This window comes from Hakea prostrata, chromosome 1, assembly GCF_041222555.1.
Source record: "Hakea prostrata isolate BN-2017 chromosome 1, UWA_Hpros_2, whole genome shotgun sequence".
Taxonomy (NCBI): Eukaryota; Viridiplantae; Streptophyta; class Magnoliopsida; order Proteales; family Proteaceae; genus Hakea; species Hakea prostrata.
Window position 1 is genome coordinate 68,928,663 of NC_142600.1, and position 24,838 is coordinate 68,953,500.

Sequence of the window (24,838 nt, forward strand, 5' to 3'; positions counted from 1 at the left end):
TATATTTTAAGGATTTAAAAGTTTACTGATTTACAAAATCAGGCCCTTATTTATCCTACTTAAAAACTTAAATCACTCAATTTCCCAAACACTGAGTGCTCCTCCGCGTCACCTCTACCTCCCCCATAATCCTCTGCTCTATCTCTCGAATCTGGCATTGGAGCAAAGGAGAACAGAGGTGGGCAATTAGGCAACTAGGTTTAGATGAATTGGTTACATTTCCTCTTCTTTGACCCTGAGAACTTAGAGTCTGCATCATGCAAAATCTTGCCATAAAAAAAGGAATAATAATAATAAAAAAAAATTTCAAATGTAGGTCTTCGGCAAGTTAAGTTGCCTTTAAAATATTTTCTTCTTCCATACTCTATTGGATTGCCCGGGGAACCATCTTCTGGGTTCTATTGGTTCTTGGCCATGACTGGTATTTCCCCATTTCTTTTGAGCTTCTTCTTTGAGATCCCCTACTTTTGATTTCCAACTTCTTGTTGATGGATTCTGTGTTTTTGATGATGTTGATGGCACAGTGGCCATGGAAGCTTTTCAAAAAATCTTCGGTTGTTGTTGGACATATTCACCATTCCTCAATCCTTATTCCTTACCATGGATGGTATGTGCTGTTAAACCCTGTCTTCTTCCAGCTACTTAATGGCGCGCTTGACTTGTAGGAATGATGCAGGAAGATTTGCCATAGGACACATTATCAGAACCATGGGCATGTCAAGAATGATGAGTCGTGGCACCTAGTTAGTTCAGTCTCTCACTACCCCTCTCGTAGTCGCACCGAGGATTTGGGAAAACCCCAAGAACAGAGTGCAGATCCAAGCTTCTCCATCTCTACTTCTTTTTCATTAGTGCGAATTGAAGGATATGATAAGAGTTGGAGATCGATAGTTAGGATTGAAGACGAGCTAGGAACGTTGACATTAATGGTTCCGCTGTGGTTGTCATCTCTGATGATGTATCTCGGTGGTGGTTGTTTTTCGCTTATTGTGTGTTAGTCTTGGTCAAGGAGGAGACTAAAGGATCTTTATCCCAAGGAAAAAAGGAATGTGTTCCCATAACCCTCCATTACACATTTAAGAGGATGTCTTACTACTGAAAAGATGGACCAAGAATAAAGGTAAAGATAGATGAAGAGGAAGAAAATGAATGGAAAGGAAGAGAGGAATGAAGAACAAGAATGATCAACACTTGGTGAACAGGTCACGGGTTCAACTCTCCCCAATGGTATATGTAATAGTTCCCTACTCCATGTTATAAAGCTACTTGTGAAATCCCTAAAATCCTAACCCGATAACCCGATGTTTCATGTTCGCGAACCCGAAGTATTGGTAAAAGACAATTTGGACCATCCAAGTTGAGCCCGAAAGTTTAAAAAATCAAACCTATAGACTTGAATGAACTAGAAGAAGGCCCAACCACCCTAATTGATTTCAAAAGGAGGGAGAAAGTCAGCCCGGAAGGCATTAAAAGTGAGGTTTTGGCATGCACGGAAACCTATGTTGGAAGACTTCAATGCTAAAATAAAATATACCATTGATTAGGAAATATTTAGAGGTTCCTATCCTCTGAAGCTAGTTGCAATCGGCATTCGTATGTAGAAGATAAAGGCCAGTTGATTGGGAGAGGTTGCACGGTTTGATCAACCGCCCCTGCCCAGCTTCGGGATTTTGGGTTTAAAACCCTATTTTATGACTAGCCAACCTTATAAACGAAAATTTTGGTGTATTTGGGGCTAAGCTCGTGGGAAAGGAGAAGAGGAAGGATTTTTGAGAGATTTTTGCACAATTGGAGGTACTGAAGAGCGAATCAAAAGGGTAATCTCATATTGAGGTAAGAATGTTCTAAAAATCCCTCTTTTAAGCTTTCTTCTTGGTATTTTGATGGATTATTGACCTTATGGATGAGATTGGTGAGTTGGGTTGAATGGAATGATTGTTCTTACTTTCTATTGTGTTTTCCAACCCCATTAAATTATGAATCATGCTATCTATTTGTTTTTAGACCAATTCATCCTTTCTGAGATACTCGTGGGCGACTCTCTGAGAACCAAACTGGGGCTTTTGTGTTGGAGACTAATTGGGGTGTTTGGAAGGTGTTTTTAGGACATTGGTGGCATCCTATTGAAGCCCCAAAAGTCCCCAAAAGTCAAGGTTTTGAAATAGGGCAAGAAGAGGCCTTTTGGTTCGGAGCCAATGGACAATCGACTGGGTGAGTGACCGGCCCTATCCAACCGGTCCGCTTTTCGAGTGAGGTGAATTTGATTCCTATGATGCTTAGTCTTGTTCCAAACTAAAATCTAATGTAACATTTATGTTTTATAGGTTTATTGTGGGTTGTTGCACTCTTTAGTTGTGGAATTCTTGAGCTTTGGAAGTTTAATTTGTCATTAACAAGTGAGGGATACATTTTCATATATCATGCAATTAACTTGATTGTATTGCTTGTTATTATATTGTGAGGGAAGACATTTTATATATTGAGTACTCTTTTTTTGATTATAATTCTTGTTATTATAAATGTGGAATATCTTTGTATGAATTGTGTGGGACTTTGCATGGATAAATGGTAAGGTGATATTTTATGTTTATCTACTATTCATCTCATTTCAAATTATGGTTGTGAAAGTAATGTGTTGGGAATTGGATGATAATGCATTACATGTATATTAACCCAGGGTTGTGGGTTCACCCATTGCTCCTAGTGTCTTCACATTCATTTAGTCCTTTATGTGCATTATATGTAGGTGTCTAGATGCATGGCTAGAGTATCATTTTTACATGCTACTACCCATTCCACATGGGTATTGAAGCCGAGTGACCCATGGTACTAGTGGCTGAGTCCTGTGGGCGTCCAAAAGAGGTATCCAGTCCATAAGGAGACACAGGCCCATTGTTATCATTCAATGGTAAGGTTGTATATATGGAGGGTTTGGGCTCATGGACATCCAACAGAGGTAGCCAGTCCATGAGGAGACACGAGAGCATCCTCCAAAGCATATGTGTCTGACCATAGGTTTACGAAATGTTAATCTAACAGAGGTAGCAGTTCATGAGGAGTAACATTTTTAGGTGGGAATGACATTGGACCAACAAACGTAGCCAATCCGTGAGGAAAGGTATCCGGATCACATGTAGTATGAAATGTAGTTGATTTGCATTAGGCTGGGCTTATTCCTGACATGCCCTAGTACTCATACCAATGGTGTGGTGAGAGAGTGGTGACCTAATCCCCAACCATGGTGTGTTATGACCATCCTCCTATATTGTGGGATCCCAACAAAGGTAGTCAGTCCACGAGGGATCAAAGTGATGAGACTCCCCAGAGGAGGCTGGTGTTACGACTTAATGCATGTCTGCTATAGACAATAACACTTGTTACAGTATAAGCGGCATGCTTGAATAATATATCACTCCATTTCATTTACATTCCTATTTCATATTTGGTATATGTATTGGATGCATGATATGTGATTTTGTTGACCTCACTTAGTTTTGTGGAACTCATTCCTCGAAAATATATTTTCTCTAGACTCTTTTACAGGTTATGAGAACTCCATCATTTTGGAGTATGCGTGTCACACCCCACCCACCGGTATTGGTCCCACTTGACAACCCGTGAGTGCAATCCATAGTCACAAGATCCATGGTTTACCCATCAATGATAATGAATACACATAATAATAAATCAAGAGCAAGAATAATTCAATAATTAAATAAAAAGGAAAATTACGTGTCCAACGTTCAAAAAGGAATTATCAAAGAAAAGAATAAAGTAATTGTGTCCAAAAAGGAATCTCAGCGGAAGCATAATAAATCATGATTTAATTGTTTTTTTGTTCTTTTTCAAAGATGGTAGTTTTCTCTTCTAATTTCTCGATGAACAAGGTCATCCAACCTTCCTTCATCGACTTGTTGAAATGGTGAGCCACCTAAATTATTCTGCCATCAATGGGAGCTGTAAACACACTCCAAGCACCCGCAAGTGACTTCGTGTTGTATATCACTACCTCCCACTAACACCTCCATAGTTTCTTCACAGGGGTTCTCCTAGTCATATGGAAGTTCTCCTAGCCCAATATCGCAATCTAAATCATTAAATATTAATCTACAAAAAGGAATGAGTTATGTGGAACTCAGTAAGGCAACATATCTCATATACATGTCACATCATATCATGGTAAGTAACATGTGTGAAAGATGATATGCATAAGTATGGATGCATCTAGTAGCTAACTATGCAAGTCTCTAGTATGATAGGTATGCTTTAAGATATAACATCAGCCCTCCTCTAAGTAGGTCTAGCCACTCTAATCCCTCACAAACTGGTTATCTCTATTGGGATCCCGGACAAGGGCTTCAGTCCTCGTCAAACAACTATGGCCGGGGTTTAGGTCAACACTCTCTCACCACAACCATTGGCATGAGTACTAGCACATGCCGAGGATTCTAATCTAATGCAAGGTCATACAGTAATATACTACATGTGGTCTAGATACTTCCCCTATGGCACCAACCAACTCAGTTCAGTATCCTTGTCCACCTAGGAATGAGAATCCTCATGGATTGGCTAGCTCTATTGGACTCTATTCATAACCCTATGGTCATCCCCATATTGTTGGGGCGGATCTCTTTATGTCCCCTCACGACTCCCAACCACTTATTAGACACCTATGAGCCCAACCCTAACATATGCAACCATACTAATGCATGATCAACAATGGATCACTGAGTCTTCGCACGGATTGGTTACTGTTGTAAGATGAAACAGAGTCACATCACCGTTATCACAGGTCATTCGGCTTCAATACCCCCGCCGAAAGGGTAGCATGTAAGGGTTTCTAACCATGCAATCTATACCTCCTAAGAATGTAACCCAGCAACCATGATAGTGTTGGGGGCATCAGAGAATAGTGTCTCATACCACAATCCTTGATATCCCAAGCAAAGGATACCCAAAAAGGTACCCTCAATCATAGCTACATCAACTCATCATTCATTATCACATAACAAGTCATTCAATCATCACATAGTAAATTATATACAACTAATCATCATTCACAACATATTATAATCAATAAATCATCTAAGATAATGTAACAACAGTTATACATTCACTTATGTATTTGAAGTTATATACAATTCATCACAATACATGTTAATGCATATATTTAGAAATGTAACCTTACCTTTCGAAGCGTAAAAGATATTGAAAGTGTAATCAAACCTCACAACTAACAAGTCCAGAGAACCTCAAAGAGCACCTCTAATAGGGTTACAAAGATACATTTAGAACCTAAGTCAAATTAGAGCAATAACCAAGTTGACAAAGCTTCTGTGACCCAGCCGGTCGCTTATGGTGGTTGGTTGGGTCAATTAACGCCCCTGAGCGACCGCCCCTCTTTCAGGCAGACTCTCAAGTCTGAAATTCCAACTTTTGATCACCCATCCTCGATCTGATTTTGGGATGATTCAAATCCGAATTTTATTCTTAACATGCTAAAGAGTCAATCTCAATCCAAAAACCACGAAGACAAATGGTTTAGAAATCATATCATCTCCTTCAATTAACCTTGACCTGGATATGAGATTTTTTTGGATATGATGTAATCATGATCATTGATGAGAATATCTTAAACAACATAATTCACCATCTAGATGCTCCAGACTCTTTTGAAGATTTGGTTATATTAATAGAATTCAAATAAAATAAAAAATTGATCTTATGTTGGTTTATTTATCTTAAATGTAATTCTTTTTTTCCTTCTATTTTTTTTTTTTTATGTTCACTTTTTACATATCTTTTTATGTATTTGTTTCATTTTGATGAATAATATAGATATTCCCTAATGTGCTACAAAGCATATCGTACTAAGAATTAAAAAAAAAATTTCTTATTTGATAATGGGGAAGCCAATATTCATAGAATAGTTTTGTAATACAAAATTGATTAAAGGCTCCGGAAGAACTAATCTGTTATTACTTAGGAGATCAAATTGACTATAGATAATGCATTATTTTGTAATAAGCCTCAAAGAAACTTATTAAGTTTTGAAGATATATGCTAAAATGATTATCATATTGAGACTACAAATGACAGTCTACGCATTACTACAAAAATGTTAGATCTTTTCTCTCAGTTTGTTCTACACGAATATTCTCATTGTTAAAATAATTGTTTTGGTAAATCAAAAGATCATTGATTTTGATAGCTTTATTATTTGGCATGACCGATTGGACCATCTGGATCAAGTATGATGTGAAAAATTATTGAAAATTCATTTGTCACTCATTAAAGAAACAAAGATTCTTCAATTCACTAAATTTTCTTGTGCTGCTTGTTCTTAAGGAAAATCTATTATTAGTTTACCCGCTAAAATTGATATTGAACTTTTTATGTTTTTGAAACCTACACAAAGTGAAATATATGAGCACATTCACCTATCATGTGGACCATTCAGATGATATATGATTTAAGTAGATGCATTTATAAAAGGACACATGTATGTTCATAATGAACTCGTAATTTGATATTTGCGAAATTGTTTACTCAAATATTAGATTAAAAACATAATTTCTAGATTATAAGATAAAGACAATTTGTCTTGATAATGTCGGTGAATCTATATCTCAAGCTTTATGATTCATGTATAATAGATATGTTGTGTCTCAGATTTGATTCTGGTCCTGACCTAGTTAGATCGGCTCTCGAGTAATCTCCCATGCAAGAAGATGATAAGACATGTAAGAGAAGTTAGACGCTGGTCGACTTGGATGCCGGGCAACAGCCTCCGATGCTAAGTCAGTTGGGGATCAGATTAAGGTCTGAGCGAATGCTGCTCAGGGATTCACTAGAAAACGTTTGTGTCCTTACCTAAGGAGTGAGTCCTTGTTAAGTAGTATGTGGGTTACCTTACTTAAAACCAACAAGATCTTGATTATTGATCCGCCTAACGATCTCTGGGGTAGACCTTCCGTTTTATGTTGACATTGTCTTCTTTGTCTTAGCGTGAATGGAGTGTTCCATATCAGTCACATTTGATCGGGCTAAGTCCTGACTACTTAGCTAGTTGATTACCCAAGTGAGAGTTCTACTCAATTAGCTGGAGTGAGTATCTCCCGTAACAAGCTAAAATCACAGTTGAATAATCTGTTGCTCATGTTTATACCTAAAATGGTTTGGCAAAATTATTTACTAAATATCTCCATTTAATAGCAAAGTCATTGTTTATGAGAATAAATTCCTATGTTGACATAGGGATATGCTATATTATATACATCATTATTTGTACACATCAAGCCAACAAGTAGTCATAAATTCTTCCTAGTATAATTGGCCTATGTTACGAAGCTATATATTTATCATCTTAGAATTTTCAGATGCATGGTTTATGTTCTAATTGCTCCACCACAACACGCAAAGATGAGTCCCCAAAGAAAATTGAAAATATATGTTGGATATGAATATCTTTCTGCAATTTAATATTTTGTCAATGATTGGAGCAGATTTATTTAAACAAGACTTATTGATTATAATTTTGATGAACTATTTTTTCCAATATGATAGATAATTAATAAATAGTTGGAAAAAGAGATTGATTAGAACGCATTATCATTATCTCATTTAGATCATTATCATTTCCAATATGAGAGAGAAAGAATAAATAGTTGGAAAAAGAAATTGATTATAATATATTATCATTATCTCATTTATATCATCGCACTGAACAATGTGCATGAAGTTCAAAAGATAATGCATCTATAAAGTATGATGAATCAACTGGCGAATTACCTGATCTGCAAAGAATTATTAAATCTCATATTACAACTGTAATGGTTCAATTTTGTTTAATATTCCAACAGAACAATCTATCAGTGCAAATGAAATTAAATCATGTTTAAAATGTGGAAGATCGATTGATTCTAAGGATAAAATCATAGAAAAAAAAAAAGAAATGAAACAAATAATTAAGATGATCATAATATGGAGACAATTGATCATAAAAATTATCAAGACATAACTTTCCATAAAACCCTAGAAAAGGTTCATGTACTTGAAAATAATTAAGAGATCTCGATTAATTATAACACTACAGGAAAGAGATGACACAAAAAAGATAAAGTTGTTGATAACATTTTTGCATTTAATATTATTATTGAAATAATGAAACAAGATAAGGATCTTAAACTTATATCTTTTGATGAATGTAAGTGAGTATATGATTGGCCAAAATAGAAATATGCAATTCAAACAGAATTTAATTCACTTGAAAAAGTAAATTTTTTGAATCTATAGTCTAAACATTTGAACGTACAAAGCCAATAGGGGTACAAATAAGTTTTTGTACGAAAATGAAATGAGAAGAAAATTTAAATTGTAATATATAAAGCATGAATTATTGCACAAGATTTCGCGCAAAGGTCGGATATTGATTATATGAAAACATGTTCTCTTGTAGTGAATGTAATCACCTTCAGATATCTTATTAGTCTAGTAGTACATAAAAAGCTTGATATGCGTCTAATGGATATTATTATAGTCTATTTATCTAGTTCACTTGAGTGTGAAATTTATATGAAAATCTTTGAAGCATTCAAAATACTTGAAGCACATAAAATTCTCGAAAAATTTGTTCAATAAGGCTTCAAGAATCATTATATATATTAAAACAATCAGGGCATATATGATTTAACCACCTTAATGAATATTTACTAAATGAAGAGTATAAAAATAAGTCAATTTATTATTGTGAGAAAGTTGAAATGAAAGATCGATGTTGAAAAACAAAGTTTGTCTAAGCTTGCAAATTGATCATTTGATGAATAAAATATTATTTCATCAATCAATTTCTATAGGGAAAGTTTTGAAATGATTTAAATGAATAAAACATATCCATTGAGTATATTGATGATTGTAAGATCGCTTGACATAAAGAAAGATTCATTTCGACCCCCTGAAAATAATGAAGAATTTTTTTGTCCTGAAGTACCATATCTCAATGCCATTTGTGCATTACTGTATCTTACTAATAATATACAACTAGAAATAATATTTTCTGTAAGTTAATTAACAAGATTTAGTTTTTCTCCATGACTAAGAATTGAAATAATATTAAACATATATTTTGATACCTTCGAAATGTGGTTATTTTATTCAAATGAATGTAGAATCAACTTACTCGTTATTTTATTATGCAAATGCATCTTATGAAGCAAGCCGAGAATGTGTTTGATTAAGATTAATGACCTAAACATCTTGGGAACATGCAGTCTTCTATTAAAAAAATGGGTTTCAACAACATTATATGAAGATAATACTGCGTGCATAGCTCATCTGAAGAATATAATACATCAAATGAGATGGAACAAAACATATTTCACCAAAGTTCTTCTTCACTCATGATCTTCAATGAAATGGTGGAATCAATGTTCAACAAATTCGTTCAAGTGATAACTTGACAAACTTATCTACTGAGAAGTTGCCTACTTCAAATTTGGAAAAGCTGATACATGATGTTAAGATGTGTAGACGTAATGATATTTAATGATGTTATCATTAGGGGAAGTAAAATCAATGCTGCACTCTTTTTTCATTCACCAAGGTTTTGTCCTACTGGATTTTTCTGGTAAGAATTTTTTTGAGGCAGTTAGTGAGACGTATTATTTAGATATGTATAATCTTTTTCATTCACTAATATTTTTTTCACGAGGTTTTTTTTAGTAAAGTTTTAACGAGGTACATTATTTATTGATGAACATCCAAATGAAAGTGTTATAAATAATATCGATTATGGATGTTCATCACCCCTAAAAAGATCATGCTAAAAGATGTTTTCAAATGAAGATCTCAGCCACTTCAATGTGTTATCTTGGAGATTCACGTTCTTATATTAACTGAAGATCACATCAATGCATTTTTCCATATCAATATCATATTATTGTGTACAAGAAACATATATTGTATTTTCTAGTAGACTTTGATATTTCTATATTAGAGAAGATGCTATTTTTACTGTACATATTTAATGCACATTATTTAATGGAAGAATTCAATTCATCTTGTCCTAATTTTATTCATTGTCTTTAATATATCTTATTTTATTTCCTTGTGATTATGTTTTGGCTCTCCCTACTGCAATCCATAGTTACATAAGAATAAAATCACAGAAAGTAAGCTAGTTGAAAATGTAGCAAATAAAGTCATGAATGTTCATCGAAGATGAACCGACTCTGTATCATCTTTACCATAGTATGGAAACATCAATATAAAACAAAATGGAGAAAAGAAGGGGAGAAATCAAACTTTCTAGTGAGGTTGTTTCTTATTTGAAATTGGCGATGACTCCGGTATCAAGAACAAACCACAAAGTTGTTGCAACGAGTAGAGCATTTAGAAAAATCTTCATGCTTCCAAGTACCCAGTTAAGCCACCACATCAAACCAAATCGTTTTGGTTTCTTACCTTACTCGATAGAAGGGGTTGCTAATGATTTTATCGCTGGAAATAGTACCGGGTGAGTCCATCTACAGTGCCAAGTTCACCGATGAGACCTTTGTCAAGAAGCACATTAGACCTGGCATCCTCTCCATGATCAACGCTAGACCTAACACCAACAAACAGAGACAAGAGATCCGTGGCAGTGCAACTTTGATGGTAAGAAAACACACCAGTGCGCTTGAGCTGCAGATAACTTTAAGAGACATTTATTTGGTCAACCATAGTTAGCATGGAGTCACGTGCACGTAACAGTTGTCACGTGAAGCATGGGCGATTAGTACTAGATTTGTCATTTCCTCGCTTCTTCCCAACTTTGATCGCCGATCCCCTTTCCCCATTCAACTCTTCGGATATCGGATTCGGTTGGAGTTCTTCCTCCACTTCGAGCTCCACTTCTCATCAGCTGCGAACCAGTGTCACAAAATCAGTTGCAGCAGTGGAAAAAAAAGGCAGGAGTAAAGCTTCAAATGCACTAGATCCCCTCTTAGTTCGGGTAGGGTTAATGAATCTTATCTAATTCCAGTCTAATCACTCTTTCATTTCTTGCTTGTTCATATCCTCCTCCTAGTGGTCGAACGGGAAGTAATCCTGAGCTTCTTCCCCAACCCAGATACTGCATCTTTTGAATTTTTTTTCATTGATCCTTTCTATGGAGCTGCTGTTGTAACTGCTAACTTATCCTGCCGTTATAAAATTGGAGCTTCGAAATGTTTCTACGGATTCCTAGTTATTCTCAGTTGTGTTGAACCTCAATTTTAAGTTTTGATGAATGATTTCAGTTAGTTGGCGAGTTCTAATTTGGTGGACTCTCACCAGGGTAGGGTAACGGAGTGAAGAACTTATGATGTCTTACATGATAAAACATATATGATTTGGTTCATCTTCGTTAATTTAACTTTCTTATTAAGGTATTTGAGGTTGAACAGTGGGTCTAGAGACAGAATGTGATCCAATTGACGGAAAACAATCTGACCAAGATATACTAGCAACCACTTCGATTTGTCTATGAATAAGCATGTCAGACAGATTGCCTTTCCTACAGGAAGCAGTGTCTTGCTAAATGATTAGAATTGGCATTCCATTGTAGTTTTGAGTTGACTTTTAGTCGGAGGCTTCTGTTAACTGTGTTTTTTTGAGCCTACAATGTATTTTGAACCCCTATCTTTAAGTGTCACTTGATTTGAACATTATTATTGTCCACTCTGATGAAATTGAAAAAACCTTAATATGTTGAACCAGTATTGACTATTCTAAAAAAATGCCAAGTAATGCCCCTATCAGAGATTCAGCATCAACTTCTCACTTCTTCAATGCCTTTCAATATTATTTGTTGCAGCCCTGGAAAATAAGAGATGTTGCTAAGACAATTTATTTATTGTAGGACGATGGTGAGAGGAAGAGATGCATGCTGGGAGCACTGTGTTTTGGTTGATGCAACAAGACAGAAAGTGAGATGTAATTATTGTCATCGAGAGTTCAGTGGTGGGGTTTACAGGATGAAGTTTCATCTGGCTCAAATCAAGAACAAAGACATAGTTCCCTGTACTGAGGTGCCAAATGACGTAAGAGATTTGATACAAAACATATTAAGGACGCCAAAGAAACAGAAGACACCCAAGAAGCCAAAAGCAGAGCGTGTGGTCAATGGTCCTCAAAATAGCTCTTCTGCTAGTGGCGGTTTACATCCCAATCCTGGATCTAGTGGACAACATGGTAGCACCTGCCCATCTTTGTTATATGTGCGCCCTTCACCAAGTGTACAGCCACTGGTAGATGTTGCAACAAAGCAAAAGCAGGATGATGCTGATAAAAAAATAGCTTTGTTTTTCTTTCATAATTCTATCCCTTTCAATGCTGCTAAGTCCACGTATTATCAGGCAATGGTGGATGCAATAGCAGAATGTGGAGTGGGCTATAAGGCCCCCAGTTATGACAAACTGAGATCTTCTCTCTTGGATAAAGTGAAAGGTGAAATTAATGATAATTACAGAAAACTTAGAGATGAGTGGAAAGAGACGGGTTGCACTATCTTGTCAGATTTCTGGTCAGATGGTAGGAACAAATCTGTTGCGGTATTTTCAGTTACATCCCCTAAAGGGACATTTTTTCTTAAGTCAGTTGATGTGTCAGGTCGTGCAGATAATGCTCAGTATTTGTTTGAATTGCTTGAGTCAGTTGTTCTGGAAGTTGGTTTAGAAAATGTTGTTCAAGTAATAACAGACAGTACGGCAAGTTTTGTTTATGCTGGGAGGCTTCTTATTTCCAGGTACCCCTCACTATTCTGGTCTACTTGTGCTTCATATTGTATTAATAAGATGTTGGAGGATATCAGTAAGCAGGAATGGGTCAGTGCAGTAATTGAAGAAGCTTGGGCTATCACAAATTACCTATACAGTCATGCATGGATCTTAAATATGATGAGAAAGTTCACTGGTGGAAAGGAATTGGTTCGACCAAAAATTACTAGATCTGTATCAAATTTCCTCAATTTGAGATCCCTTGTAATACAAGAAGCTAATTTAAAGCACATGTTTTCCAATACAGAGTGGTTGTCATCTGTGTTTTCCGGGCATCCTGATGCCCAAGTTATCAAGTCACTTCTATATCAAGATCGATTTTGGAAATGTGCTCATGAAGCTGTGAGTGTATCAGAGCCTCTTGTTAAAGTTTTGAGGATTGTAGATGGGGACATGCCTGCCATGGGCTATATATATGAAAGCATTGAAAGGGCAAAGGTGGCAATTAGAGCATATTATAAAGGGAGTGATGAGAAACATTCATCGATTTGGGAGATAATTGACAGGAGATGGAATATACAGCTACACTCACCACTACATGCAGCTGCTGCTTTCCTTAACCCTTCTATATTTTATAACCCAAATAGCAAACTTGATTTAAAGATGAGAAATGGGTTTCAAGATGCAATGGTGAAGATGCTTCCCGAGGAAAGAGATAAGATTGAATTCACTAAGGAACATCCCATGTATCTCAATTCATTAGGCGCTCTTGGGAGTGATTTTGCAGTCATGGGGAGGACACTGAATTCCCCAGGTACAATAAGAATATATTTCTTTGCTCTCATTATGATTTGTATGTTTCGAAAGTGACTTGAGTCAGAGGGAGAACAGGAAGAAGCTAACCTTCTTGTCTCTGCTCTAAATGTGTTACAGTACAGGAAGAAGCTAACCTTCTTGTCTCTGCTCTAAATGTGCTACGGTACATCTTTGGGTCCAATATTGATTGGATATAATCAAGAGTTTTTGTGCCAACAACTGAACATTACATGATGATTTATGACTTTCTTGCTATTTTCATGCACTCCTATTTTATGTTGTCTTCAATGGGAATCATTGCTTCATTTCAAATGTTACCAAACAGAGCAATATATGAGAACTGGATGACTTCTTCCACTCATATGTGGCTTGACTGTTTGCATTTGTATAAATACTATGGATTCTTGAAAATGTTGTATGTGGTCTCTAACTTTTAGTTGTTTATCCTTGCTCCTTAGGTGACTGGTGGGCTGCATATGGTTATGAAGTCCCCACACTGCAGAGAGTAGCAATGCGGATACTGAGCCAACCTTGTAGTTCTCACTGGTGCAGATGGAACTGGAGCACCTTTGAAAACTTATATAATAAGAAACGGAGCAAAATGGAACAGGAAAAGTTCAATGAATTGGTTTTTGTGCACTGCAATCTGTGGTTACAGGCTATAACTCAGAATAGAGATTCAAAATGTAAACCAATTATTTATGATGAAATTGACATTAGCTCTGAGTGGCCGACCGAGTCGGATTCATCATCCCTTCTCTTGGATGATCAATGGTTAGAAAATTTCCCTTTTGATATCAGGGGCAGCCCCTCAGATTATGAATGAATCAATTGAAAAGGAACAAGATTTGTATCCTTTTGTATATATGTTGTACCCTGCTGTTAATTATTCAATTCAATGCAGTTATGTCTAGAAATCCCTTTTAGTTTTTGAGTTTCTTTGTATTTGTATATTGGTTCGCTAAATTTGATATTTACTGGGAGATGCCTACATGTCCTGATTTGGTTACTCCTAATTAAGCATGCGAGCTTTATTGGGACATAGTCACAGCAAGATTCATTTAGACAGTTTTTGCCATCAACATCTATGAATTATATGCTATAGCCATTGTCATATTATCTTGCTGCAGGTACTTAGGTTTTCAGAAGAGTGACTGTCCCAGTGCACAAAGCTCCTGCTACTGCAGGGTCTGGGAGGGGCAAATGTACACAACCTTACCCCTTCTTTGCAGGAAAGGTTGCTATCTTGTGAGCTACTTAGTAGCCAAGACACTTGCTATTCTTGTAGCATGTACTTTACTTTTATGGAAGAAGCTGGGGAACCCACTGGTAAACAGGCTCCACAGTGGCGAGAGCCTTGGTACCGGGTACACACTTAAAGCAAGAACAACACATGCTCAACAAGTTTGAGTGCTTGAGAAACTTGGCTTTTACTTCTTGGGTAACTCATTATGTAGGTCCAGCCTTGTTTTGGTGAAGTGATAGGTTTAAGATTGGTGGTGATTTCATTCCCATAGGCCAGGTGGTGAAGCCTTTGTCATATCTCTGTTCCTTCTATCATATGCATATAAAGATATGTTAGAGAATTATGTTGTCAGTGTTAGTTTGTCCCCATATGTTATCCTGTTGCAATTGATATCCTGCTAGGATTACTGGTTTGAGATTGATTCTGCATTAGTAGCTGATCTCACTAGGACTGAAATTCGGGTGTCCTCTTTCTAACACTTCATTCTGGTGGAGATTCTTCACTGGTAGTACGGTAGTTCCCTCAGTTATGCCCCGGTAGGAGGGTCTGTTTGACTGCATATTTTGGCAACTCTGTTGAAGGCATTCAGAATGTTAGACTCATAAATTGCAACTAAGGCAACCCACAAGAGTGGAAAATGAAACTAAAGGCTTCTTCAAATACACACTTCCAATGTTTAATCTGTTTGAGTTCACCAGTTACTGGGGAAAAAGATTGCAATTCATCAGCATGCAGGAGTATGTGCTGAATGTTGACTACTTATTTTCTTTCCTTTCTTTTTTTATTTTTATTTTTTATTTTATTTTAAATAATTTGCATAGTTTGTTTCATTTTATTTTATTTTTAATTGGGGAAATCATTGTGTTAATTAATTTTTAAAATTTTTGATCGTTAATTAATTTCTTATGGAGAATTAAATGTCTCTTAAATTGAGGAGTATTGAGTTACATAAATTGGGCTTAGTTCTTGTGGATAGATACTTGTTGTTAGGTCTGTGGAGATGAATGAAGCGTATGAATAAAGGAGACCAGGTAAGGACTGAATATTTTTAAACTGATACTTATGAAAAAAAGATTTAGGTTTTTTAAAAACCATATTGCAACTGAGCATTCGTAAATGCAGAATGGAATTAGCACAGGACATTTTGTTTTATTGGGCCCCCCTTGGGGGGGGGGGGTGATACATAATAATCACAAATCTCAGGAGAATGTAATTTATCATTTCTTTATTGGTTAGTTTCAACTTCTGTGTCAATAGTAATGCTGCATGTAAGATGAAACAATCTCTTCAAACATGTAACGTTCCAAAACTCCCCCTCCCCCTGGTGGGGAAGTTCTCTTTTCTGGTGTGCATGTAGGTGTGGGTATTAACTTGGGAGTACTCCTAGGCATAAGTTAACTGACTGGCTTTATTTGTAATCTTTGTATGAATCTTTTGTTGCTCTCATGCTACACTTCTTTTTGGCATTTGTCTTCTCATTTTGTTATTTAATTTAACCTGCTTTACGTGCCTTTTTATGGATCTGGTTATCAGATCTTGATTTAGGAAGCAGTAACTATCATGGTGCATTTGTACTCCAATGCCAGCTCGGTCTTTCCTTTCTAGTGTGCATATAGGTGCAGGTATGGTTAAGTTTTCCTATTCATGGGTGAACTGGGTGGCTTTAGTTGTAATTGTTTGAATTCTTTATTGCTGTCATGCCACTCCTTTTTTTGGTCTTCTTTTTATTTCTATTTTGTTGTTTAGTTTTTACTAACTTGGGTTACATGCCCTCCATGGATCTGGTCAAACATCTCAGTTTAGGATTCAGTGGCAATGATGCTACATTTGATGCTCAAAATATCAGTTCCCTTGACAGGTACTATTACTTCCTTTATTCAGTATTTCTCTATAATGTTGGGGACAACCCCAGACCATGTAAGATGAATGAAAAATATGTAAGATCTCCACCTGTTGGCATTTTTTTACTTGGTGTGCATGTAGGTGTGAGTATGGTTTAATTGGAGTTTCCCTATTCATAGGTTAATAGACATGCTTTATTTGTTAGCTTTGTCTGATTTCTTTATTGCTCTCAAGCTACAATTTTTTTTTCTTTCTTTTCATGTTGTTTAGTTTTCTAATTACTTGGTTTACGGGCCCTTTCATGGATCTGTTTAACAAATTTTGATCTAGGATCAGTGACAACCATGGTGCATTTGATGCTCAAATATCAGTTTTCTGTAAAGCCATAGAAAAGTTTGGTTTACTCTTGTATCAGAAATTAGAATAGTTTTCCCTTTGAGCAAATTCAATGGCCGCATTTTGTTTCTAATGGAAGACATCTCACAGGAACTTTTCTACACAAATAAAAGGGAAATTCAGCACACGCCCTGTTACCCCCCTAAAACTAATGCTACCTCAAAATTTTCCAAAAATTCAGCCAGTCCCCAATTTCTAACAGTGTTAGGCTTTGGGATGCATTTACTGTATCACCGCTTAAAATATTTGCCTGAATAACTTAAAGGGAAATTACTGCTAAAATTACTGACTGTTCTACTTTTCTGAATTACTGACCTACTCCTCTGGTTTGCAAAGTCTTTCTGTTATGCACTTGCTGTTACCCTTTGTTGTTGATGTCTAATGTGGCCTAGGAGTTGTTCTCATAAGAGCAAAAGTAACCCTGGGCCATTCCAAATGATCCTTCAACCCTCTTCTTTTTCCTCTTCCTGCAACTGCTTTCCTCCTCTACCACCAGCATCACCCCCACTGCTGCTGCCACTGACTCCTCCTGATATGAGTCTGTTGAGGGTAAGCTTGTGCTAGGTGAAGACCATCCAGCTTCTTTATGTCATTCATGGGGCTTAAAAAACAAGTCTCATTGCTGGCTTTTCTGACTTGTTCCATTATCAGTTTCACAGAAAGTTTCTTCTATATGATAAAAATCTAAGAGGGAGTCTGTTTGTAAAATTCATCTACAGCTGAGCTGGATAAGAAATAAGTTGATGACAAACACTCTGCAAGCTCAAAAGGTTTTGACAGTTGCATCTTCAAGTGAATGGCCTGTTTCTTAAATTGGAATCAGCTGAGCGACCTATTAGAAGGAGAAAGTCCTTGTCGAGTACTAATTACATGGAGAACTCATTTTGGTTGACCTGCTGTTTGCCCAGGAGCTGATATTAAATGTGGCAGAACATGTAGTGGCACATTCTAATGCTTCATTCTTGTGATGTGTTCCATTTTTTTTGGTAGTGGAACAAGTGCTTATGGAACTCAGAATTGAGAAAGATGAAATGGAGATAACTTATAGAGTTGAACATGGTAGAGCTGCCAATCTGATGAAGGACAAAGGTATGGTTTTTTCTTGAAATTCTTACCTTCCTTTCAGGCTGTGAGAAATGCTTCAGTTAAGAGCCAATTTATTTTCAAAGCATTCTAGAGTTGCTGATAAGTAGGATGTTGTTGCTGAGTTTCACTGATTTTTGAAACTCTGGATTTGTTACTACACGTTGTCCAAGCAAGAGGACTACTTGGCCCGAGGAATGCCATCAAGTTGAGGAGAAAACGCATAAGTTGGACTCTTGAGGCATATATGCTGTTTCAAAGAAAAGCCGAGGCTTAGGGACAGTTGGTTAAATACTCGAGGCATTGGTGATGGTTGAAGTAAAATAGTCATTGGTGTTTTGAGGATGAAGAACAAGGTAACTTAGTAATATGATTTGGATGTTTTAGTACTAGGGTAAAGTCAGCCTTGACACCAATAACGGTCATCCGGTTAACACTGTTAGTTAGAGGTGAGGGATTAGTAATTGATCAAGTTGCAGGAGAGAATTAGTAGTTTCATCCAAGCACTGGGAGGTGTTAGTAACTTTTCCTAAAATAAACTATTTTTACAGCAATACAACCCCTGCTGCCAAAGTGACTGTTTTAATGGTTTGTTAAGGAAACAACGTAGTATTTTCTGTAAGCCAGATGGCAGTCTCTTAGTGGTTGTAATTATAGTTGCTGTAGTCAGACTTATGTATAAATAACAGTAAATCAACTTTCAGATTTATTATCTGATGGTTTTTTACATGGTATCATTGTGACAATTCAGTCTATTGGGGGTTTTTGCTCTGGGTCTTTTTCTGACTTCCGTTTCTTGATCTTGACAAGGGTTTCTTGCTCTCTGCATTCTGCTTTCTTGTTCTTGAACAGGGATTCTTGCTTCGTTTCGCCATGGCTTCTGATTCTTCTCAGATTTCGGTTGCTTCTTCATCATGCCTTTCATTCTCCAACATCCATCATTTCTTGACAATCATACTTTCTTTTTCAAATTATCTTGTGTGGAGGTCTCAATTTCTCCATCTTCTGTGAAGCTCACATTTGATTGGATTCGCTGATGTTCATGGATGGCGGTAAAGCGTGTTTTATGGTATATTGAAGGGACTATCTTGTATGGGCTTCAGCTGTACTGTACTTCTTCTATGGTGTTAAATGTGTATTCTAACGCTGATTGGCCCGGTTTTGTTGATGATAGGAAATCTACAGCGGTTTTCTTATTTTCTTGGGCTCTAATCTTTTTCCTGGCAATCTAGGAAGCAATTGGTTCTAGCTAGATCAAGCACTGAAAGTGAATTTAGAACCCTTGCATTGGCCACGGCTGAGATGACATGGATTCAATCTTTGCTTCATGAACTTCATGTTCCTTTGGATTCAGCTCTTGCCTTATGGTGTGACAATATTAGGGCTGCTTACCTTTCCTCTAATACAGCGTTTCATGCTTGAATGAAGCGTGTCGAGATTGACTTCCACTTTGTTCATGACAAAGTTGCTCAAGGGGTCTTTTGGTTCGTTTCATCTCTTCTGCATCTGAGCAGCTGGCCGGATGTGCTTGCTAAGGCTCTTCCTACCCCTTGATTTATTATGTTACATTCCAAACTCAAATCTACTTGATGGTACCTTGAGTTTGAGGAGGGCTGTTTACAAAATAACATAGTATTTTCTTTAAGCCTCATGGCAGTATGTTAGTGTTTGTAATTATAGTTGCTGTAATCACACTTATTTGTAAACAACAGTAAATCAACTTCAGATTTATTATCTGAAGGTTCTTTACCTGGCTCAACTGACAAGGGACATTTTGCACTCATCTCATTTGTAAATTTGCAGCTCAGTAAGCCTGAGGAAGTGGGTGAATTCAGCCTTTCGAAAAAGCATGAAATTTCGTTTCTGTTTATTTAATGGGATTTACTTTCTAATTCTGAATTGAATATGGTGGCTTTCATTGTTTCAGGTTCACATTTTTATGCTGGACTGCAATTGCAGCTTGAGGTCAAGAAATCGAAACAACCTCTCAGCAAAATTTGTTGAGGGTAAGGTTGTGTAGGAAAATTAAGAATATGGTTGCATTCATTATGGTCTTCCCTAAACCAAGAGTGGCAAGAGTGTTATGCATTGGTACGCAGTCTCTTATTCCCCATTTGAACAGTTGATAACAGTTTCCATCCATCAGGTCAGTTGAAGTGGGGAATAATCTGGAAAGCCACCACTCTCCCAAAATTAAAACATTCTTATGGATAGCAGCTCATGATGGCATTCCTACCAAGAAAAATCTTTTTGGTCGTAGTAGTTTCCCCTCCTCTTTATATTTGTTGTGCTTGTCACAGGTGGAGTCCAAGACTCATGTATTGTTTTGTTGCGATCATGCCAAAAATAGTAGGAGAGCATCATGTCTGAGAATAGTAGGAGAGCATCATGTTTATGTTTGTTGTGCTTGTCACAGGTGGAGTACATGACTCATGTATAGTTTCGTTGTGATCATGCCAAAAATAGTAGGAGAGCATCATGTCTGAGAATAGACACTAATGAATTTCATGGTAACACTCAAGGATTGGATGGACATATAGACACTCGGTTTAGAAGTTTTCCAACCAATTAGAGTTGGTATACTCTAATTGGTATACTCTATCTGGAGTACGGATCATTTGGAATGACCGCAAAAATCTTTCATTAACTAACTAATTCCATGTTTTGGTTGCAGAAATTGTTGGATGACATACATTTTTGCATCTCCAATGTACAGCAAGAAGCACCTACGGCTCCACCAAACAACACCATGACAGTGCTTGTACGGCTGAGCCAATGTTTTAGAATCCATTCAGATGCGGCATGGGAACCATCATCGAAAAAAAGCAGGTCATAGTTGTGTTATATGTGATTCAGGTGGTAGTTTTTTGATAGCAAAAACAATGTTCTTTTTTGGTTTTTCGGCTTTATTGATGGTACCAGAAGCAGTTAGAGATGTAGCTTCTTCACTTCAGATCTCTCAAATTGCAATCTTTACAAATTGTCAGGTGGCTGTCATGGCTCTGATACCATATAAGATCTGAGATAAAAGATTTCTGAGGGCAATGGCGGAGCCACGAAGGGACCGGACGAGGCCATGGCCCCCCGGATTTTTGAAAATTTAAAAATACCTACATATTTTCCTAATTTTTCTCACTTTTACGTGTGAAATACCACTATTTGGCCACCCTCCAAAAATTACAAATAAAAGTCTAAGATATAGATGATGGGTACAAATGTCATTCTTAATCATAATCAAATGGTTATCATTAAACCCCTAGTTTTAAGGAATAAATGGTTAAATTCTAATTAAAAATTAATGCATGATCCATGAATTTCTCTTTATATTTTCTCTCACATTTTCATTCCTATTTATTCTCTAATGAATCTCCTCTTTTATTCTTGTTTCTCCTCTCTTTTTTTCTCACACGGCTCACAAAATATTGGAGTTGTTAGCAGACATTGAAATTTTTTGAAATCTTCTCCACAGTTATTAGTATTCACTCTCTCTTTTTCAAATTATTCTTCTCTCTCTCTCACAGTCACCACGATTTTTTTAATATTCATTTAATAAAGTATAATTTATTTATTTATTTATTTAGTTGTTCTTTCTTTCTCGTAAAATTTGATTCTACTAATAGCAATTTGAATCTAGTTAGAATTCAGCCATAGATTTTATCAGATCTAATCATAATCATTGATTTTTTTTTTAATCCTTAAATTTTTTTCTAAAATTTCATTCATATTAATAGAAATTCAAATCTTGTTTAGAATTTCAGCTTAATTTACCTAAAATTTTAATGTAGACCCCACATGTCAAAATATAATACAATTTTATGAGATGGACCCACGGTGGGTCCCGCATTGGCCCAGGCATATTCGGCCCCCCCAATATTTAATCCTGGTTCCGCCACTGTCTGAGGGAAGTTTATTTTCTACCGTTTTCACGATAAGAAGCATCTAATTTGTATTGGAATTTAGGGAGAGTTACAAGTGTATTATTACAGGGAAATACAGTTGAGTTTGATTGAGACTCAAGTTTGTGAATTTGGTGGTTGAGTTTCTAACATGGCTGACTCTATCAACGGAATATTCAAATTTTGAATTTTTGAAAGTTCTGTTACACTCCAATCCTTAGATTGGCCAAGTTGCTGTTTACTTAGAGAGATACTTAAATTAGTCTCAAATTAATTTTCAGCTTGTTCAGTTTAAGTATGTACATAGATCAAACAAACTTTTTCACATTATTTAGCAAGAGAGTCAAAGAAGCAATTTAGTCTACTTAAAGAGGTTGGTGACATCCCCAGCCCCATTCTTTGTAATCTCCTCTTTCTCAGTCTCTAGTATTACTCTAAGTCTCTAACGAGCTTAATATAAATTTCCTTTTTCCCAAAAAAGGGTATATATATATATATATATATATATATATACTACAAATATAGAGCTCCATCCGGCAGTCTTGGTGAGGCAACAGCAAGTAGTGGTGTCGCTGCCTTTAGCACAATCCCAAACTTTTCAGAAAGATTAACCTCTGCAACACCTTCAGGCAGTCTCCAGTCGAATGAGTGCAATAGCGATGCTAGTGAGAACATGACTGTCCTTTCGGCCATGGGTGTCCCTGCACATATTCTTCTTCCAGACCCAAATGGGAAGTAGTTAAAATCGTTGCCACTAAAATCCCATTTGTCGTTGAGAAACCTCTCTGGCTCAAATGTGGAAGCGTTCTTCCATATGGATGGATCCCTGTGAATCGCCCATACGTTTATGAATACCCTAGCACCCTTGGGAACAGTATAACCTGCGACCGTGCTGGATGAGCTTGGGCAGTGAGGAACCAACAGCGGGAGTGCTGGGTGTAGACGGAGCACCTCTTTCATCACTGCAGCCAGATAATGGAGTCTGGGAAGATGAGATTCTTCAACTACGCTCTCTTTTCCCACCACCTCATCCAGCTCTTCTTGAACCATCCTCATCGTCTCTGGTTTGTTCATCAGTTCGGCCATCGCCCACTCCACTGTGTTTGAAGTCGTATCAGTGCCACCCACCACCATGTCCTGCAGGTTCGATCAGTTCGTTAATTAATTAATTAGCTATAAGCCATCAACTTTGTTAGCAGAGATTAAGCTTTACCATAAGCAAGGCCTTGAGGTGGAGCATGGTGAAAGGCGTGTGATCGAGAATCTGCTTCGTCCTTGAGCTTGAGAAGAAATTGGAGAAAATTATGAGACTCCTCTCGTCCCTCTCCGTCCGTCTTTAGCCGATGATCAATGACTGAGTCGAATATCTGGTCCAATCGCACCACCAAAGCCTTCATATCTCTCTCAACGCCCTGCAGATCGAAGCGAGCCAAACTGGGATAGAAATCCGAGATGTTGGGCGTAAGGAGCGCAGTCATCTCACCGACGACTTGCCTAAACTCAGCACCAACGCTCTGTTGCTTGTCGCCCTTGATTGTGCCACCCCATAACATATTGGTGATAAGATTGAGAACTGTCAGAAACATCTGCTCGCCTATGTTGACTGGAGATCCAGAATTGCTATAAATAAAGCTAACAATCCGACGGACTTCATGGCGGCGATGGCTGTAAGCTGCCTCGAGGGAGGCGTTGCTGAGCATTTCGCGAACGCATATCTTCCGTAGCAGCCGCCACTGAGGTCCGTATGGATTCCATGCAATGTCGAGGCCGCCGTACGTGGCGATACGTCCTGCAACAGGCACGTCACGGTTGGCAAAGGTGGTGTCCTGGTCTTTGAGGACCTCTTTAGCTAGTGATGGTGAGCTCACTACAATACCCACCTTGTTGCCGAGTTGGAGCTTGAAGATGGGACCGTAAGTCTGAGCTAATTTGGTGAAGTAAGTGTGCAGCTCAGGATCGAGGAAAGGGAGGTTTCCTACGAGCGGCAGTGGTAGCGGCCCTGGTGGCAATGGAGGGTTTTGGTTTCTTGACTTGTTGAGCAACCATACACACCGGAAGATGATGAGGACGGCGAGGGAGAGCGTCAGTTGTTTGATGAACTGGTCCTTCTGATCGTTTGCCTCCCACCACCACGAAAGACCAGAGAAGCCGCTCATGCTTCCTAGCTAAGCGTCGAAACCGGAGAGAATTGTTTCCTCTGATCTGATACTCTGATGGCCGGTAATGATTCCTAGCTCATGGTGTGCAGTATGCATCCCCCACTTTGCATCAGACGCCACCCACTCATGTATCATGATTCGATTTTTTTTTTGTCTTTCTGAATTTGTGATAACTTTATCTTGTTTTCTTGCAGAATATGAGGCGGAGATTAAATTGATTAAATATAAGAACACTCTTAATGACCGAATAGGTGTGCAGCTGAATCTGAATAGGACTTGGGACTAAAGATTTTGCCCTTTAAAGTTGGATTAGGGCCAAAATATTCTGGCCTAAATTAGGGTCAAATGTGGGTTTGATATTACTTTTGGGCATTTACTCATCCATGATCTTGGCCAGCTGATCTTGGTCCATAATCGGCCGATATGGCCATGATCTTGGTCCATTGTTAGCCCTAATTTGACATGGTTTCTTGACCTGTAAAAACGTCTCGATGTTTTGTAGAAAATTAATGCAAATAAATTATATCCTCATTACCAATGTAGTAAGCATCCATTTGATTTTGGCTCTGATCCTAATTTGACTCTAATCTTAATGTTAAATTTGATGCCGATCATGTACTAGATTTTCACCCTAATCTTTGTATTAACATTATATAATCTCGTAGC

General features: G+C 37.3%; 1 protein-coding gene and 1 pseudogene across 2 annotated transcripts; one reads left to right on the forward strand and one right to left on the reverse strand.

The window, feature by feature from the left end:
* Positions 1–10,821: 10,821 nt before the first annotated feature.
* Positions 10,822–21,799, forward strand: LOC149029609 (uncharacterized). The gene is made up of 3 exons (XM_089141978.1): positions 10,822–10,990; positions 11,879–13,548; positions 14,009–21,799. Exons 2-3 carry the CDS (start codon positions 11,883–11,885, stop codon positions 14,374–14,376), a joined length of 2,034 nt encoding a protein of 677 aa, XP_088998104.1. The 5' UTR covers positions 10,822–10,990; positions 11,879–11,882; the 3' UTR covers positions 14,377–21,799.
* Positions 21,800–22,056: 257 nt separating this feature from the next.
* LOC149029610 (geraniol 8-hydroxylase-like) lies at positions 22,057–24,286 on the reverse strand (annotated as a pseudogene). The gene is made up of 2 exons (XR_016172728.1): positions 23,227–24,286; positions 22,057–23,150 (listed from the first exon to the last, which is right to left on the reverse strand). The product of XR_016172728.1 is annotated as a geraniol 8-hydroxylase-like (transcript).
* Positions 24,287–24,838: the final 552 nt, after the last annotated feature.

Coding starts and splice junctions, on each gene's coding strand:
- LOC149029609 (XM_089141978.1), top strand. CDS start 11,883: ATGGTGAGAGGAAGAGATGCATGCTGGGAGCACTGTGTTTTGGTTGAT. Junction 13,549..14,008: donor GAGGACACTGAATTCCCCAG/GTACAATAAGAA, acceptor CTTGCTCCTTAG/GTGACTGGTGGGCTGCATAT.